The sequence below is a fragment of the Macrotis lagotis genome, chromosome 2 (assembly GCF_037893015.1).
Source record: "Macrotis lagotis isolate mMagLag1 chromosome 2, bilby.v1.9.chrom.fasta, whole genome shotgun sequence".
NCBI lineage: Eukaryota > Metazoa > Chordata > Mammalia > Peramelemorphia > Peramelidae > Macrotis > Macrotis lagotis.
In genome coordinates, this window is record NC_133659.1 from 289938629 (window position 1) to 289955443 (window position 16815).

The window sequence follows — 16815 nt, forward strand, 5'->3', positions numbered from 1 at the left end:
TCTGCATGAAGTTGTCCAGTAAGGATAGTTGGGGCTAGGGTTAGATGGGGGGGGGTCCCTAAGAATGACTTTCATCTCCAGACAGGTCTAGCTCTTTTCCTGGAGTTGCCTAACCTTGATACTGGTACTTTCCAGATTACTACCCATCAGAAGAATAATGTTCATAACCAGATTAGATTCAGGCGTTTGGCTTTCTCTTTCTGGGTTGTATAGATGCAAGAGGTCCATACAGAAGGGTCCAGTAGGGCAGGAGTTAAAAGAAATAGTTGCAGGGGCGGCTAGGTGGCACAGTGGATAAAGCACCGGCCCTAGAGTCAATGAGTACCTGGGTTCAAATCCGTTCTCAGACACTTAATAATTAGCTAGCTGGGTGGCCTTGGGTAAGCCACTTAACCCCCCCCCCCCATTTGCCTTGCAAAAAAAAAAAGGAAAAAAAAGAAATAGTTGCAACATATCTCCTTTCTAGACTGAGTCATCTCCCTCTGCTGCCCCCTCCCCCTCTCCAAAGTCCCAGCTAAAATATTATAAAGAGCGACCAGAGGCAAAGGCGCCAGACGGAAAGTCCAGGGCAGTGGAGATCTCTCAGCCCTACATTCAGCCTGTTCTCCAGGGATTTCAGCTGCAGTAAACACTCTCTTCGGATTCGGGGTTCTCCATCTGTGATAGGATCATGAAGTGGGAGCTACTGTGGCTGGGATGTCTCCTTCCCATAATGGTGGGAGGGAGGTCTGTGAAACTCATGGATCAGGAGGAGGCTCTGGTGAGTGGTAGTTAGTGGTAGGGGGAGTTTGCAGAGAGGGTGGATAACAGGATGATTATCTGGTTACCCTCTTGTCAGAAACTTCCCATTTGCTATCCATTTCTTTCTTTCTAATCTTTTCTTTCTGTTCTGTCCTCTCACTATCTTTCCTGGTCTTCTCTTGTTTCCTTCCTTTACCTCTCTGCTATCTAGTTTTCTCTGTTTCTCCTTATCCCTCCCCTAAATGATTTGGTTTGATCTATCAGATGTCTGATCCCTTGTCCCATAAATTGCTGAGAAGGAGGTGTTAACTAGAATTGGTGGAAGGATTTTCCTTTTTGCTATACTTCCTAGGATTACTTAATAAAGTATGGATACCTGCAGAAGCCTCTGGAGAAAATGAATAATGGTTTTGGACCAGAAGAGGTGACAGAAGCAGTGAGGTAAGAGTCAAGAATGGACATACCTGGTGGGGGGATGCATGGCAAAGTAGCCATGATTCTCAACTATGGAGCATCAAGAAAGAATTTTGGTGTTAATCATATGTGTGAAATATATGTATATATATAATACATATATATGTATATGTATATAAACTTGCATCTATATGTGTGTAGATAAATGATAGATACTTAGATTTGGGAAGGAGATGGAAATAAATAATTATTAAGAGTCAATGTGTTAAGCATTTTATAAATGTTATCACATTTGATCTTCACAAAAACTCTGTGAAGTTGATAAGATTATTATCCCGATTTTTACAGTTGAGGATTAAGTTAACAGACAAGGATTAAGTGACTGATAGTAATAAAAGTTAAAAAAAAATAAAGATAGTGAATATCTGAGGCCAGATTTGAGCTCTGGTCTTTCTGACTCTAGGTCCAGGACTCTACCCATTATGGCTTGCCACTCATCTGCCAAGGTGGAGATGATATATATATATATATGTATATATATATATACATATATATATATATATAATCGATACACAGATACATTGATGATAGACAATAGATAATAAGAATGGATGATAAGGATAGAAAGGGAGGAAGGGAGGGAGGGAAGACAGAGACAGAGAGAGAGGGAGAGGGAGAGAGAGAGAGAGAGAGAGAGAGAGAGAGAGAGAGAGAGAGAGCGCTTGAAATTTAGCAATGCCTGAGTCCATCCATTTTCATCCAGGCCTTGCCAAGATATATTTACTCATTGGTTACTCTGGAGTATCAGAGAATCAGAGTTTCCCATGGCTCAAAAGGATCTTAAGGAAATTCAGCTCATCACCCTTCCTCATTTTTAAAAGTAAGTCCAGAACTGAAATGCAGAGAAGAACATGCTTTAAGGTCATTCTAAAGCAGGTCAAAATTAGAATCTATTTCCTCTGCCTCCCATCCAGTTTTTTTAACCTCACTGTGCTGATTTTTCAATGACCTTCAATTATCCAGTTCCTTATCTACACAATTGCAGTTAGGTTTTGGTTTGAATTCAGTTCTGGGAATGGGAGAGATCTAAGGATGAAGAGCATGATCCAGAAGATGATGTTAAAAGAGAATGCTGCCTGTGACTGGAAGAATGCTGCCTGTGACTCTGATGGGACAATTTTTAGAGAAGGATAGATAGTCTAGAGGAGGTGAAAGAGCTGGGGCTTTAGAGAAAAGAAAGGAGCTTAGCTTTAAGGGAGAATTTTACCAAAGTCAGAGAGAGTAAATGAAAGGAGATTAAACATTTTCTTTTTTAAGGATATGGAAAAGAACCTCTCCCTCACTCCTAACTATGATCCTTAGACCTTCCATATTATATATTATACAATATTTCAGGCAACAAAGAGCATAATACTATTGACTTTATCATCCTCTTTAATCCAATGGGTTTCCCCTCTCTTTTTATCACAGATCCTTCCAGGAAGTTTCAGAGCTGCCAGTCTCTGGGCAGTTGGATGGGGTAACAAGGGCACGAATGGGGCAGCCCCGCTGTGGCCTGGAGGATCCCTTCAACCAGAAGACCCACAAATATTCACTTCTAGGTGAGGGTTAAAGTTAGGAAGGGATTGTGAAAGACAGTATAGAATATCATATGGAACAGGAATGGAGAAAGATGGGCTGCCCACTTAGCCTAGAGTGGTTATGAGTTGATGCTAAGAGGAGAAAAGGGCATGCCTTTCTTTCTCTCTCTCCATCCTTGTTTAGATTGGTAAAAAAAAAAAATTGATTTCTGATTCATATCCAACCTCCCCAGGCCGCTGGCGGAAGAAGCATCTAACATTCCGTATCTTGAATTGGCCATCCACCCTTCCAAACCATATTGCCAGGGCAGCCCTATATACTGCCTTCAGATACTGGAGCAGGGTGGCCCTCCTGAGTTTTCGAGAAGTTCGGGCAGGCTGGGCAGATATTCGTCTCTCCTTCCATGGCCAATACAGCTCCTACTGCTCAAAAGGTTTTGATGGACCTGGTAAGTCTGTGTGCCCTTAATCTTGGCCCCTCTCATCTTTAGCAGATTGAAGCTTAATCACTTTTCTCTTTTTAATTTTTTCCTATCTACTAGTTCTTTCCCTGTCTTCAAACATGCTCAAGTCCATATAATTCTTTTTTTTTTTTTTTTTAGGTTTTTTGCAAGGCAAATGGGTTAAGTGGCTTGCCCAAGGCCACACAGCTAGGTAATTATTAAGTGTCTGAGACCAGATTTGAACCCAGGTACTCCTGACTCCAGGGCCAGTGCTTTATCCACTACACCACCTAGCCACCTAGCCACCCCCCCATATGATTCTTAAAAAAAGCCTTCACTAGGCCCTACCATGCCCTCTAAGCTATTGTCCCATGTCTCTCCTTCCCTGCTTCCAATCAAACTCATAGAAAAAAACTGTCCTTATCCATTACTTCTACTTTCTTTGTCCTTACTAAATTTGTAATTTAGTCTGTGACTTTATCAGAAACCATTTTCTCTATAGTTGCTAATAATATTTTATTTAACAAATCTGATGGGGCTTTTTTCCCCAGTCTTCATTCTTCTCATACTGTCTAATGCATTTGACACTACTGCCATCCTCTCTTCTCTGGGCTTTTGTGATGCTACTTTCCACAGCTTATTGTAGCACTTCATATAAAGGGGTTTAACAAATTTCTCTGTCTCTCTCTCTCTCTCTGTCTTTATTTCTCCCTCTCTTTCTCTCACTGTGCCTTTCTGTGTCTTTTTCTCTTTGTCTCTTTCCCTCCATCTCTATCTTTCTCTGTCTCTTTCTCCCTCGTCCTTTTTCTCCTCTCTCTCTCTCTCTCTCTCTCTCTCTCTCTCTCTCCCCCCCTTTGGTTCTCCTCCTACTTGTATGACTGTTCTTTCTCAGTCTCCTTGGCTGGATTCAGATCACAAATCCTAACTGGAGGTGTTCCAGGTTCCGGCTTAGGATGTTTTCTCTTCCCTTTATAGTTTTGGTTAGTGACCTTATCAACTCCCATGAGTTTAATAAATGACTTCTAGATCAATAAATTCAGCTGTAGTCTCAGTTTTGAGCTTCAATCCCATTATCACCCATTACCTATTGGATATTTCAATCTGAAAATCCCTGGAATATCAGAAACTGAACATGTCAAAAAAAAACTCATTATCTTTTCCCCTCCAATACACCCCTCTTCAAAATTTCCCAGTTTTTGCCAAATGTTCCATAATAATAAATACCTAGAATTTATGTATTTTACAAATATTATCTAATTTCATTCTCATAACAATTTTGGGAGATAGCTGCTATTATTATAACCATTTTTACAAGTGATAAAACAGACATAGCAGTTAAAAGGCTTGCCTAGGGTCAAACAATTGAGGCTACATTTGAATTCAGGATTGGTAGTATGCTATCCATTTACCTAGCTAACTTATTTTTCCAGGTTCCCAGTTGTACAACTTCAACTTTATAAGTTTTACTCACTTTCCCTCACTCCTCATATCTAGCTGCTAAATCTTGCCATTTTTACCTCGATGACTTCTTTCTCATCAGAACCCTCAATCTTTACTTATTCAGCTACCCTCTTAATTCAAGCCTTTATCTCCTCTTACCTGGACTATTATGACAGCCACTTAGCCTCTCTGCTTTAAGTGTTTCTCCATTTTAGTCTGTCCTTCATGCTGTTAAAGAAGTGATTTTTCTTAAGCACATATCTGACTCTGTCCCTTTCCTACTCAGTAAACTCCATTTAAAAATTCCAGGTCTAGGGGTGGCTAGGTGGCATAATGGATAAAGCACCGGCCTTGGAGTCAGGATTACCTGGGTTCAAATCTGGTCTCAGATACTTAATAATTACCTGACACTTAATAATTACCTAGCTGTGTGGCCTTGGGCAAGCCACTTAAGCCCATTTGCCTTGCAAAAAAACAAACAAAAAAACCCAATAAAATTCCAGGCCTTGTTATTGCCTCTAAAATAAAAAAAAACAAACAAAAAAATCCCCCAAAACTTCTACCTTCAGGGTCTTTTAAGGATCTATTTTTCCAGATTTCTCCCTGTCTCAATCTCTGTGATCCAGTCAATGGCCTTCCTTCTGTTCCTCATACAAAACCATCTTCCTGTCCCATTCTTTTGTATTAGCAGTCTCTCATGCCTAGAATGACCTCCTTCCTCACTTTTGCCTCCAGAGACCCTCTTTTTCTTTAAAACACAGCTCAAGAGCTAACTTCTACTCTCCTACTGTCTTCCCTCTCCAACTTCTTGTTTTTATTCCTAATTATTCTGAACACATGTATAATCTATATTTCTATTTTTATCTCCTTGTTGTATTGTTTTAGAATATAAGGATTATTACAGTTAATATATTTGTATCCCAGCACTTACCTTAATAAATGTCTATTGATTCTTCCATTGATGGAGGATAGTATTGTGGAAAGCTCAGTAGATTTGGAGTTACAAGAACTGGGTTTGAATATTGGCTCTGCCAAGTTGGGGCAGCTAGGTGATGCTGCTTTGAGCCTTGATTCAGGAAGATCTGCATACAAATGTGACCTCAGACACTTAATGGTTGTTAATTTCTATTTGCCTCAGTTTCATAAATCATAAAATGGGGGTAATAGAAGCTACCTCCTAGGGTTGTTGTGACAAATAGTAGTCATTATATAAATGCTCTACTCCTACTACTCCTACTACTCTCTACTCTCTGCTCTACTCTCTACTACCTGTATCAATTTGGACTTTTGATTTCTTCTATAGAAGGAAGAGACTAAATTTGAACATCCAAATCCTTTGATCCATGACTACTTCCCAGAGAACACATTTGAGGTTTGGGATGTGGATGGAGATCATAAAGATGAGAGATTTTGGTACTAGATAGAAGATCTTGAAGGGATGCAAAAATGAGAATAAAATTGAAATTGTACAATTGAACTCAACAGTTGCTAAATTTCCCTTTTTCATTGCTTTGTGTACAGGAAAGGTCCTGGCCCATGCTGACATCCCTGAATTGGGTAGTGTGCACTTTGACCAATCAGAGACATGGACAGAGGGGACTAAAATGGGGGTGAATTTCCGCATCATTGCAGCCCATGAGCTTGGACATGCTCTAGGGCTGGGCCATTCCCGGTACCCACAGGCCCTCATGGCACCTGTTTATGCTGGCTTCCGGCCCAACTTCCAGCTTCATCCTGATGATGTGGCAGGAATTCAAGCCCTTTATGGTAAATGTCTCCTCCCCTCTTCCAAACCGTGCTTGCTTCCCCAGGTCTCCTGCTTCAGTGAATGTACTCTTTCCTCAACTCACCAAAATAGGATTCTCTTTTGTGGTGAGGTATTTCTAGGAGTGAAATACCCTGGCTCCCTCTTGCCCAATCAACAAGATCTGCTTCCCTTTGGCTTAACCTCTCTCCAACTGGCTGTAGTCCTAGGTCCAGTGCCCTTCGCTTCCAATAAAGAGTATTCTGGTCACTTGACCTTTCTCCATTTGCTGGCACAGCCAACACCATCAACATTTCCTCATTGATGCTTCCTTTTTATCCTTCCTTAGGCCCTTTCAAGCAAGTGGTAGGGAGAGAACCCTGGGAAGTTTTTATTTCATGTGTGGCATCCCAAATACCTTCCCTCAGCGTCTGTTATGCTTTTAACTTGCAGGCAAGAGGATCCCTCTGAGTGAAGAAGAGGAAGAGGAGGTAGAAGAAGAAAATACAGTGTCGATTGTAACCCCAGGGCCCAAGCCTGGAGCTATGCCTGACCCCTGCAGTGGAGAGTTGGATGCCATGATGCTGGGTAAGCTCCTCCATTTGAGGGTGGAGTTCAGCAGAATGAGACTGATCATCTATCTCTAAGGACTGGAAAAGTGGGAATGACTCAGTACTGCTGCAGAAGGGAGAAGAATTTAAGGGCTGCCACAGAAGAGAGAAAAACTCAATACCTCTAAAATGAGCACATATGGAGGGTTTGGGGAGGGAGTATCCTTATTTGTGATTTCATCAGTGTATGGCACTTCTGGTGTGAAAGCTCCCTTTACTGCTACAAATCTGCTCTTCAACTATAACTTACTGTCCCAGAGAATGGTCTGGACCTTGTGAAGGGTGTCTTCACAGGGTGTAGGACTGAGGCAAAATTTGGTCTTGTCAGGCTCCAGGTCTTAACTGTGAGACTGATTGTCTCCATTATCCACCTACAGACTACCTCTGACATTAGACAATGAATATACTTGTTTTGAAATAAATAATCCTCTGGGTGGGAAACTTTGGAAAGTTAGAAAGTAAGTGTTGTCTCTGTGTGTGTGTGTGTGTGTGTGTGTGTGTGTGTGTTCTTTGGACTTGGCTTTGCTTTTTTTATTTTCACCCATCATCTCTCCTCCAGGCCCTCATGGAAAGACATATGCCTTCAAAGGAGACTATGTATGGACTGTGACTGGTACCAGACTGGGGCCCCTTTTTCCTGTGACAACCTTATGGAAAGGACTCCCAGGAAACTTGGATGCTGCAGTCTATTCTCCCCGTACAAATTGGATCCACTTCTTTAAAGGTGAGGAGAAAATAGGGTATCTTAAAAAAAGAGGAACAAAGGTAACCTATTTAAGAGGATAGAGATAATGGTTTGGGGTTTGGATTTTTTTCCAGGGCGGATGGGAAACTAAATCTGGTTTTCTTGGTGTAGGGAAATCAAAGTATGGAAAACTCCTTCCACTATTGCAGATTAGCACCTCATCTATAACTTCTAGCTACAGTCTTAAAGAGTTAATTGAGAACACTGCTTATCTTGATCTTATCATGAATCCTATGATCATAAAGCTAGAATGTGTTAGTATGAACCAGATCTTCCTGATTCTAAGCCTAGTCCTCTAAGGCCCTGGAAAAATACAGGATAAAAGAAAAACTTCTGAAAGGAAGGGAATAAAGATTACTGTAGAGCTTACTTTTTCTCTCTCCCCTTAATCCTTTTAGGTAATATGATCTGGCGCTATGTGGGCTTCAAACTGGTCCCTGGCTTTCCTAAGCGGTTAAGCCAAGTGGGACCCAATGTGGATGCAGCTTTGTACTGGCCTCTCAACCAGAAAGTTTTCCTCTTCAAGGTACAAAATTTTTAACTTTGTATAAGTGTAAGAGCCTTAAAGGGAGGTTTTTTTTTTTTCCCTTTAGAGTTGTGCCTAGGGCCTTCCATATAAAAGGAATGAACATTCCACTTCTGTATGGCAATAGCAACGAGGAAGTTCTTTTCTAAAGGAAGGATGGCATTGGTCTAGAGGAAGGGAGGCTCTTAAAGAGCCGGGCTGCTGCTCTGGAAAGTGAGCTCCATGGCACTGCAGGAAATCCTTAATACTTTTTTTTCTTTTATCTCCAGGGCTCTGGGTATTGGCAGTGGGATGAGTTGGCCGTGAATGACTTCAGTCGTTACCCAAAGCCAATAGGAAAGCTGTTCACTGGAGTGCCAGATGAGCCTTCTGCAGCCATGAGCTGGCAAGATGGCAAAGTCTACTTCTTCAAGGGTAAAAAGTATTGGCGCCTGAACAAGCAGCTTCGAGTGGAGAAAGGTTTTCCTAAGGACACTTCCCAGAACTGGATGCATTGTCTCCCCCCAACCATGGCATCCCAGCCTCACCACCAGCTCTACTCCAAAGACTTAGCCACAAACAGGACCACATCTTTTTGAGCTCCCAATAGCTTGTCTTCCCTTCTTCCCACTGCCATTCTTAATCAGAAATAGAATTTAACCCTACTCTAGATTCTGGGTACCCTAACTCTGAAGACTGCCCACCCCCTCCCCTCCCAGGGCAGTACCACAAACTATGGGCAACATATCTCTGGTCCTGGTCTTATCTCCTCACTCCTGGCAGAGACACTTTACCCCTGAGCTTGAACCTTTTTTTTTTTTGATCCAGTGCATCTACCCCTCCTAGATGGCTACCATTCCTTCCCCCACCTTGCCAGGGCTACCCTTTCTTTTGTAGCAAATGTTGACAACTCCCTGGCTATGCATACCTTCTCTTTCATCTAGGATGGAGTCTTCAATATCATGCTCTAAGGGCAGCTCTATGGGTCTGGGGCCACCTCTAATTTCAGCTGTGGACTGTAATAAAGAGTGCTCTTAGGGATAGGGTGAGAGAAGGGAGTATTTGCCAAACCGGACAAAAATATTTATAGAGCTTGGTTAAATTCTCTTTAGAGTTCTTGCTACAGTCAATGCATAGCCTTGAGAAGGTCAAATAGGAATCCCTGAAAATTTTGGGTACAAGGCAAGAAATGTCACCCTTTGAAACTGAAGTTAGTATGATTCAGTGACCAAATTATCAAACAACTCTCCCTGGGAGATGTGATCTCTTTCACCACAGCACTCTGTATTTTTTCTTATGCACTGAATATATGCTAATTTATAAAAATTATTGTTGTTATATGTCTTATTATTCCTACTAGATTGTAAGCCCCTGGAGGGCAAGGACCAAGTGTTATTTAAGTTTTTAATCTATCCTGGCTCCTAGCAGTTTGTTTTTCAAAATAGATGGTTATTATGTTTGTCGAACAAATGAAAGAAGAAAATCAGAGCAAACATTTATTATGTATTAATCACTAGGCTAAGGAAGAAAGGAATGTAAGAATGGGTTATTAATTTGAGTGAAGTGATTCCTGAAACTAGATGCCAATCTTAAGTGTAAGGCAGATAGGATCTATTCCACTGGATCCCAGAAAATTAAAGAAGAAAAATAAAGAAAAAAAAAGAATGGCATGCTGGAAGATCATGTTTGTCACTATGTCTCTGATTCTCATGAACAACACAGAAATTTAGAAAGAAATATGGAGAAATAGAATAGAGGACGTCAATTTATCAGGCTAGCCTAGTTTGATGAAAATGTCCCTTAAGAATATTAATTCTTCCACTGTAACCAAGATCAAAAGAAATGTAGTAAATTTGGGAAAGCAATTTTTACAACTAGTGTTTCTGACAAAGGACTCATTTCTAAAATATATAGAGAACTGAGTCAACTTTTTTAAAAAAATAAGGCATTCCCCAATTGACAAATGGTCAAAGTATATGCAGAGGCAATTTACAGATGAGGAAATCAAAGCAATCCATAGTCATATGAAAAATTGCTCTAAATCATCACTGATTAGAGAAATGCAAATTAAAGTATCTCTGAGGTACCACCTCACAGCTCAGACTGGCCAATATGACCAGAAAGGACAATGATCAATGTCAAGGGATCTGGGAAATCAGACACTAATGCATTGTTGGTGGAGTTGTGAACTTATTCAACCTTTCTGGAGAGCAATTTGGAATTATGCCCAAAAGGCAATAAAAATGTGCATACCCTTTGATCCAACAATACCACTACTGGGTCTATACCCTGAAGAGATGTTGAAAAAGGGTAAAAACATCACTTGTACAAAAATATTCATAGCAGCCCTGTTTGTGGGGGCAAAGAATTGGAAAGTGAGTGAATGTCCATCAATTGGAGAATGTCTGAACAATTATGGCATATGTAGATTATAGAATACTATTGTTCTACTAGAAACCAGGAGGAATTCAGAGAAGCCTGGAAGGATTTGCATGAACTGATACTGAGTGAGATGAGCAGACCCAGAAGAACATTGTACACCCAACAGCAACATAGGGGTGATGATCAACCTTGATGGACTTGTTCATTCCATCAGTGCAACTATCAGGCACAATTTTAGTGTATCTGTGATGGAGAATATCCAAAGAAAGAATTGTGGTGTTTAAACAAAGACCAAAGACTATTACTTTTAATTTTTTAAAAGGTATCTTATTATGTAATTTTGCTCTGATGTTTTATTTTTCCCTTAAGGATGTGATTTCTTTCTCAACACATTCAGTTTTGATCAATGTTTAGCATAGAGACAATGTAAAGACTGCCTTCTGTGGGGGGTGGGAAGCAAGATTGGGGTAAAATTGAAAAATTCAAAAAATAATAAAAAAAATTTATTTCTTTGCAATGTTTCTACGTTCAACAAGCAACCTTGTGATTTCTATAATTTGGTTTTCATGCCTGTAATTGGCACTGGCTGTTTTTTTTTTAGGTTTTTTTTTTTGCAAGGCAAATGGGGTTAAGTGGCTTGCCCAAGGTCACACAGCTAGGTAATTATTAAGTGTCTGAGACCGGATTTGAACCCAGGTACTCCTGACTCCAATGCCAGTGCTTTATCCACTACGCCACCTAGCCGCCCCACTGGCTATCTATTTGAATAAATTTCCTTTTTCCGATGAATAAATTGGCATTTATGTTAATAATTGGTGTGACTTGTGATTTCTGCTCAAATGAACTAATTCCTCAGAGAAGGTCACTTATGGGTGATATTTTAAAAACCTCAATAATATTATTACTAAATATTTTTAAAGATATTGAGCATACATTTTCAAATTTTGTTTTAAGGCTTTTTTCCCCTAAGAATTTTATAGAGCCTAGGTGGGGAGGGGGAATTCTTTAAAAAACCGAAAGCAGAAATATCCATGAAGCATAAATCTGAAAACTCTAAGGAAAAACGATGTCTGCTAAAATGTAATTCATGAATCTGCGGAACTGAGGATCAGACTATAGTAACTAAACTTTGCTACAAGGCTTCGGAGGCATGTTAGTGTAAGGGGGAGGTCCAGCTGTGACCCAGAGTCCTGCCTGGTCTTCCCTGAATACATATTAATTAGCAGTGTGAACCTGGGCATTTAACTTGACTGATGAATGCTCCAGGTAACTCTTGATTTCCATAGGGAGGCTGTTTATTTGTAGTAGTGGAAGAAATTCCCTACACAAAATCTCAGATCTCTAGATAGCAACTATTTGGCAGTGCTTTGCACATAACTGACATTTGGTAAATCTTTGCTGAATTAGATTGGAAATGATTCCATTAAAGGGGAAATGAGGAAATAGGGAAAGTCTGGAACACCTGATTTAATCTTCAATGTCATTTTATTTACATACTATCAATATCTCCCCTCCCTCTGCCTTGGCTTCCATCATATTCCTTTTGTGCCAATGGCCTCTGAAGTAGGGCTAGGGACATTAGGACAGGTTAGTGGCTGGAGTGGAGGCGCAGTTAGGATGTTAGTGTCCTACAGGGTTGAGAGGCAGAGAAGGTACTGGCATCTGTCATTTGGCCCCTCTTAAGCTCCCTGCAGCTCTCCCCTGAGCTGCCCCCTTCTCTTCACCACAAGGAGCCATCAAGGGGCAGAGTCTGGGTGGACTCTGCCCCAGCATACACCATAAGCCTGAGAAGAGGGAAATGGGAAAAGCACCAGGGAGGACAGAGTCCCCAAATGAGGTAGGAATGGGGCTCAGGCACTGGAGGTGTATGGGAGAAAAGAATACTGAGTGTCATAATCCTTCATTAACCTGAGACTTGAGGAGTCGGGGGTCACTCAAAAGGATTCTTCCCCTTCTTTCCAGAAAGGAGTTCTGTTTTTAGAAATTCCCTGATTTTTTCGTAGGATTTTCAAAAACCCTAACACCGTTTTCCCATTTTGAGGCACAGAATTTGGGTGGTACAAACAGAGGGCACATTGTAGAAGGAAGAAGGGTCCTTTTGGGTCATAGTTGGGCAGAAGTGCTGAGTTTTAGAGCTGACAGAGAATTCCGAGAATACAGGCAATCTGTGTAGTTTGAGCAGAGGTGAAAATTCAGTTCTTCCACCCCCTTTCTCCTTCAATCTCCCTCCAGCTGTCCCCAGCTCCACCCTGGCACATTCTCCCTCAGGGCTGGGCTAGACCACATTTCATGCCCTCTCCCTCCACCCCCAGTCTAACAGCTGGGTAGGAGAAAAGGGAATGTACATTTCAGTTGAAAATTCTACCTCTTCTGCCCAAGCATTGCCCACCTAGTGCTCTGGCCCCTCTCTAAGGCACATGTGTGTGTGTGTGTGTGTGTGTGTGTGTGTGTGTGTGTGTGTCTGCATGTAGAGATTCAGGTTTGGTTGGAGCGAGGGGGTGTGGTAAGGGGCAAAGTGGAACCACAGTCAGAGTCTAGGTCCAGGATGGCATGATGGGGAGTACTCATAGTGGTTGGCCCCAGCTGTCGATCCCGGAGGCTCTGGAGATAACTCTGTAGGGTAAGTAAGACCAGGAAGAAAAGGAGGAGAGGAGAGAGAGAGAAGGGCCAAGGTTAGAGGTCCTGCTCTCCCTATTTCTCCTCCCACCTTCCCTGCCCACTTACTGGTGCCAGGCTATCAGCTGGGCTCCGGGCTCGGTGTGGGACTTGGCGACGGTAGCTGCCCTCATTGGCTGCTGCCCCAGAATTTTGCTGCCACTTGGCCTCTTGCTGGCGGATCCTAAGAAGCTGAAGGCCTTTCAGACGATGGCTCAAAACCCCTTTAGAAGAAGTGGGGACTAAGTTGGAAATGTTCTCAAAGTCTACTCAAAACCCAATCCCCAGAACTTCAGGAAATTTCTTATTTCGCTTTCATACCCATTTAATCTACATACTTCAGTTAACCCCAGGATAAAACTTTCATCAACTTTCTCCTGGAGATTTCTTTCCTTCCTTTCTCCCTTATGTTCTCTCTTCTCTGTAGTCTTCCTTTATTTCCTATAACATCTTTTCATATAATTTCCTAAAATGACATCCTATACCTCTCTCCTAAAGTCCCAACACTAATGACCTCCAACCTTGGCAAATTTGACATCCCTCAGCCCATTGCCAAACATCAGTAATGCCCTCCACTTGTCCTTGATGAGGGAGCTGCCTCCACCAGGTCAGATAGCCCCATGCATCTTTTCTATCTATATCTATATCTATATCTATATGTATTTATTTCCTTCTCCTTCCCAAACCAGGCATTTGAAGACAGGAATAAGGAAGGGGATAAGAATGGAGTACCAGTATGAAGACTCTAACTTACCATCTTCATGGTCTCTGTATCCCTCCGCTGTGAGTCTCCACTGAGCAAGGGCCCCAAGTGCCCCCAGGGCAGGCCAGGCACCCAGCAGGGCCCAGCTGTACCAGCAGAGTGGGGGCAGGGCAGGCAATGCCTGAAGCCGCTGACCCAGACGCCCACCCAGTGCCAGTCCCTCCAGGAAGTAGTCAGCACAGCCCACCAGAACAGCCGCCCCCAGCAGGGCTGTGCCTAACATGGTGAAAGGTCGGGGCCAGCGGAGGGTAAGCAGGGCCCCCAGAAGTGCCAGTCCCACCAGACCTCCCGTGGGCACCCAGGCTGAGGGTGGTTGGTAGATGGGTTCAGTGCCTAGTAGAGCCCCTGCCCCTAGGGTCAGGCCAAGCAGGAGACCAGTCAGGAAGAGTCCCACACTTCGGACTAGCATCGTGACCAGTCCACAGAGGAGGCCGATGCCCAACGCGATGCCTGCGCTCACCTCCAGGCTCAGTTGTGTCTCTAGCACCCGTTCCTTGTGGCATAGCAAGAAGATTACCAGGGCTCCAGAAAGCAGCCCAGATAGGAACATCACTGCCTTGAAGCATCGGTAGCCTGTGATGGGGGGTGGGGAGGTGGGCACCAGTTATCAGGGAACACCCTAAGGTGTTGAGCACTAAGAGGCTCAGAGAAGGCAAAAGAGGGATGATAGCAACAAGACATTCCTTGGATAAATGCAGCAAGGAAGAGACGTTCTGAAAGGCTTCAGGGCAAGAAGGAACAGGAGAGGGAAGTAGGGGATAAAGAAGGCATAACAGGGGAAGAACTGGGGAGACACTAGGATGATCTGGAAAGAGGATGCTTTCTTCTAGAAGGAATTCAGTTTAGTGGGAACGGTGTGATATGGGAAGACAAGATACAGTGTATATAAAAAAATAGGCAATAATCAGGACAAGGAATATTGGGAAAGGTAGAAGAAAGTTGTCTGGAAAACAGAAAAGTGGGTGTGGGGAGTTACTATGAATAAGAGGTGTCAGTTAGGATTAGTATATGGGTACAGTGTATTAGCTTGGACTTGAAAGATAGTAATTCCGGGAGGCCATCAGTCAGTGGCAGCTGCCCACCCAGGATCCCAGGCCCTGGCCTTGTCCCTGGTTTTCTCACCAAAGCAGCAGTAGATGACTCCAAAGAAACAGCAGAGAGCACAGGCCAGTGCAGGAACCAGCTCAGGGTTTTCTCGTGGCTCCAAGATACACTGTGGCTCAGGAGGCTCTGGTAGTTGCTGATTAAAGAGCCTGGGGTCAGAGGTCATTGTCAAGAGGGGTGGTGTCTGATCCATGGCCAAAGTGACCACAGTGAGAACTGGACCAGCTCTTCTGTTTATCCACAAAAGTCCAGGGAGGTTTTGGCAACCTGTAAGGAGGAGCAGGACTTGCTCAGAGACCCACGAGTCCTGTGAGAACCCTTTGGGTGGACATCAGAAGTCATAAGGGTGACCTTCTTGGCAACTCAGAGGGTCCTGTGAGATACTCTCATTCTTCAACCCAGTCCTCTGGAATGGGGATGCTCAATTCTGCAAATTCTAATGAATAATAAATAGAACAAAGAACATCATGAGTAGGAAGTGGTGTCAATTAGCATTAGATTTGGAGTCTGAGGATCCAGACTTGAATTCTTCTTTTGCAACAGTGAAACAAAATCCTGGGGTAACCTTGATCAAATTACTTAACTTCTGTGGGACTCAGTAAATTCATCTGTAAATTGGATCTTAATGATCCTGCTAGGCAAGCTCTGGGTAATGGGGGGAGGACTGATGAATGAAAGGGCAGAAGAATTAGACCCCAAATCTTTCTTGGGTGGGGATGGAGCAAAGCAGGGGAAATACAAAGTCCAAGAATGCTGGTTGTGGGGGAGGAATTAAAAACTTTGATTCGAGTTCGGGGTCCAGAAGCAGGTTCTGGAAGAAAGATCCGATCTGTGCTTGGGCACAGGGCTCCCAACCCCGCTCAGTGGAGAAAGGCTGGAGGTTAATGGGAGAGGCGGGATAAAGAAAAGTGATTCATGGTGGGGTGCAGGAGGTCTATTAAGAAGTTGAAAAAAAAGAGAAAAAAGTTAATAACGGGAAAAAACAAAAAAAGGGATAAAAGAAAAAAGAAAGGGGGGGGGACCCAGGCAGACAGCCCGAAGACCCGGGAGGTTCCGCTGGAGTGGAGGTGCAGACCCGGTAGCCTTGCCTAGGGTCAGCTCCTGGAACAGTGCCCCCACCTCCTTGCTCCTGCCTGGGTGGGCACCATGGCCACTGGCACCCCGTGTCTGTGCACAGATCCCCTCCCACCCGGGCAATGCCAGGCCAGGTTGGCAGGCCGATGGGCGCCTGGTCCGGGGGCCCTACTCACCGCCCTGCGCGGGGCCCGGGCAGCTCCTAGACTCGCGGCCGCATCGCGGTCCGGCTGGGCCGCCCACGGCGGACCCGTCCCTCGGGGAGCTCCGAAGCAGCCCGGGGCCGCCAGCTGGGGGGCGGGGAGGAAGGAAGCGGGGCTGGGGCGGGGCGACGTCACGGGGCGGGCCCCGGCGGCCCCACCCCCGGGGGTCCCCCCGGCCTGCCCCCTCGGGGGGGGGGGGGAGGCCGAGGCCGGGCTCGGGGGCCGGACTGCGCTGCGCGGCCCCGGCCCGGCCTGCACGTGACGCGCACCCGGGCCAGCCGGGCCCCGCGGGCCCCCGGAGGGGGAGCGGCCCGGGGGCGGGGACCCCCGGGCAGGGGCGGCCGGGCCGCGGCGGTCTCTCCGCCCAGTGTCCGCGGGACACAAAGAAGCCTCTGTCTTCCCGGGCGGCGG

General features: G+C 44.1%; 2 protein-coding genes across 3 annotated transcripts; one reads left to right on the plus strand and one right to left on the minus strand.

The window, feature by feature from the left end:
- The first annotated feature begins 529 nt into the window (after window positions 1-529).
- MMP19 (matrix metallopeptidase 19) lies at window positions 530-11122 on the plus strand. The gene is given in 10 exon segments (XM_074226433.1): window positions 530-760; window positions 1094-1182; window positions 2626-2756; window positions 2969-3184; window positions 6140-6385; window positions 6816-6950; window positions 7533-7697; window positions 8117-8244; window positions 8514-8761; window positions 8763-11122. Coding segments are annotated over 10 exon segments (1482 nt in total). The 5' UTR covers window positions 530-670; the 3' UTR covers window positions 8797-11122.
- A 949-nt stretch (window positions 11123-12071) lies between these two features.
- Window positions 12072-16450, minus strand: LOC141515124 (transmembrane protein 198-like). Of its 2 annotated transcripts, XM_074226440.1 has the most exons (5): window positions 16378-16450; window positions 15146-15394; window positions 14015-14596; window positions 13330-13484; window positions 12072-13218 (listed from the first exon to the last, which is right to left on the minus strand). In XM_074226440.1, the coding sequence occupies exons 2-5, from the start codon at window positions 15318-15320 to the stop codon at window positions 13081-13083; spliced, it is 1050 nt and encodes a 349-aa protein (XP_074082541.1). In that variant the 5' UTR covers window positions 15321-15394; window positions 16378-16450; the 3' UTR covers window positions 12072-13080. The 2 variants fall into 2 exon arrangements, with proteins under 2 accessions (XP_074082541.1, XP_074082542.1); XM_074226441.1 differs by lacking the exon at window positions 16378-16450 and having other exon boundaries at window positions 13326-13484; window positions 15146-16371.
- Between the last annotated feature and the right edge of the window lie 365 nt (window positions 16451-16815).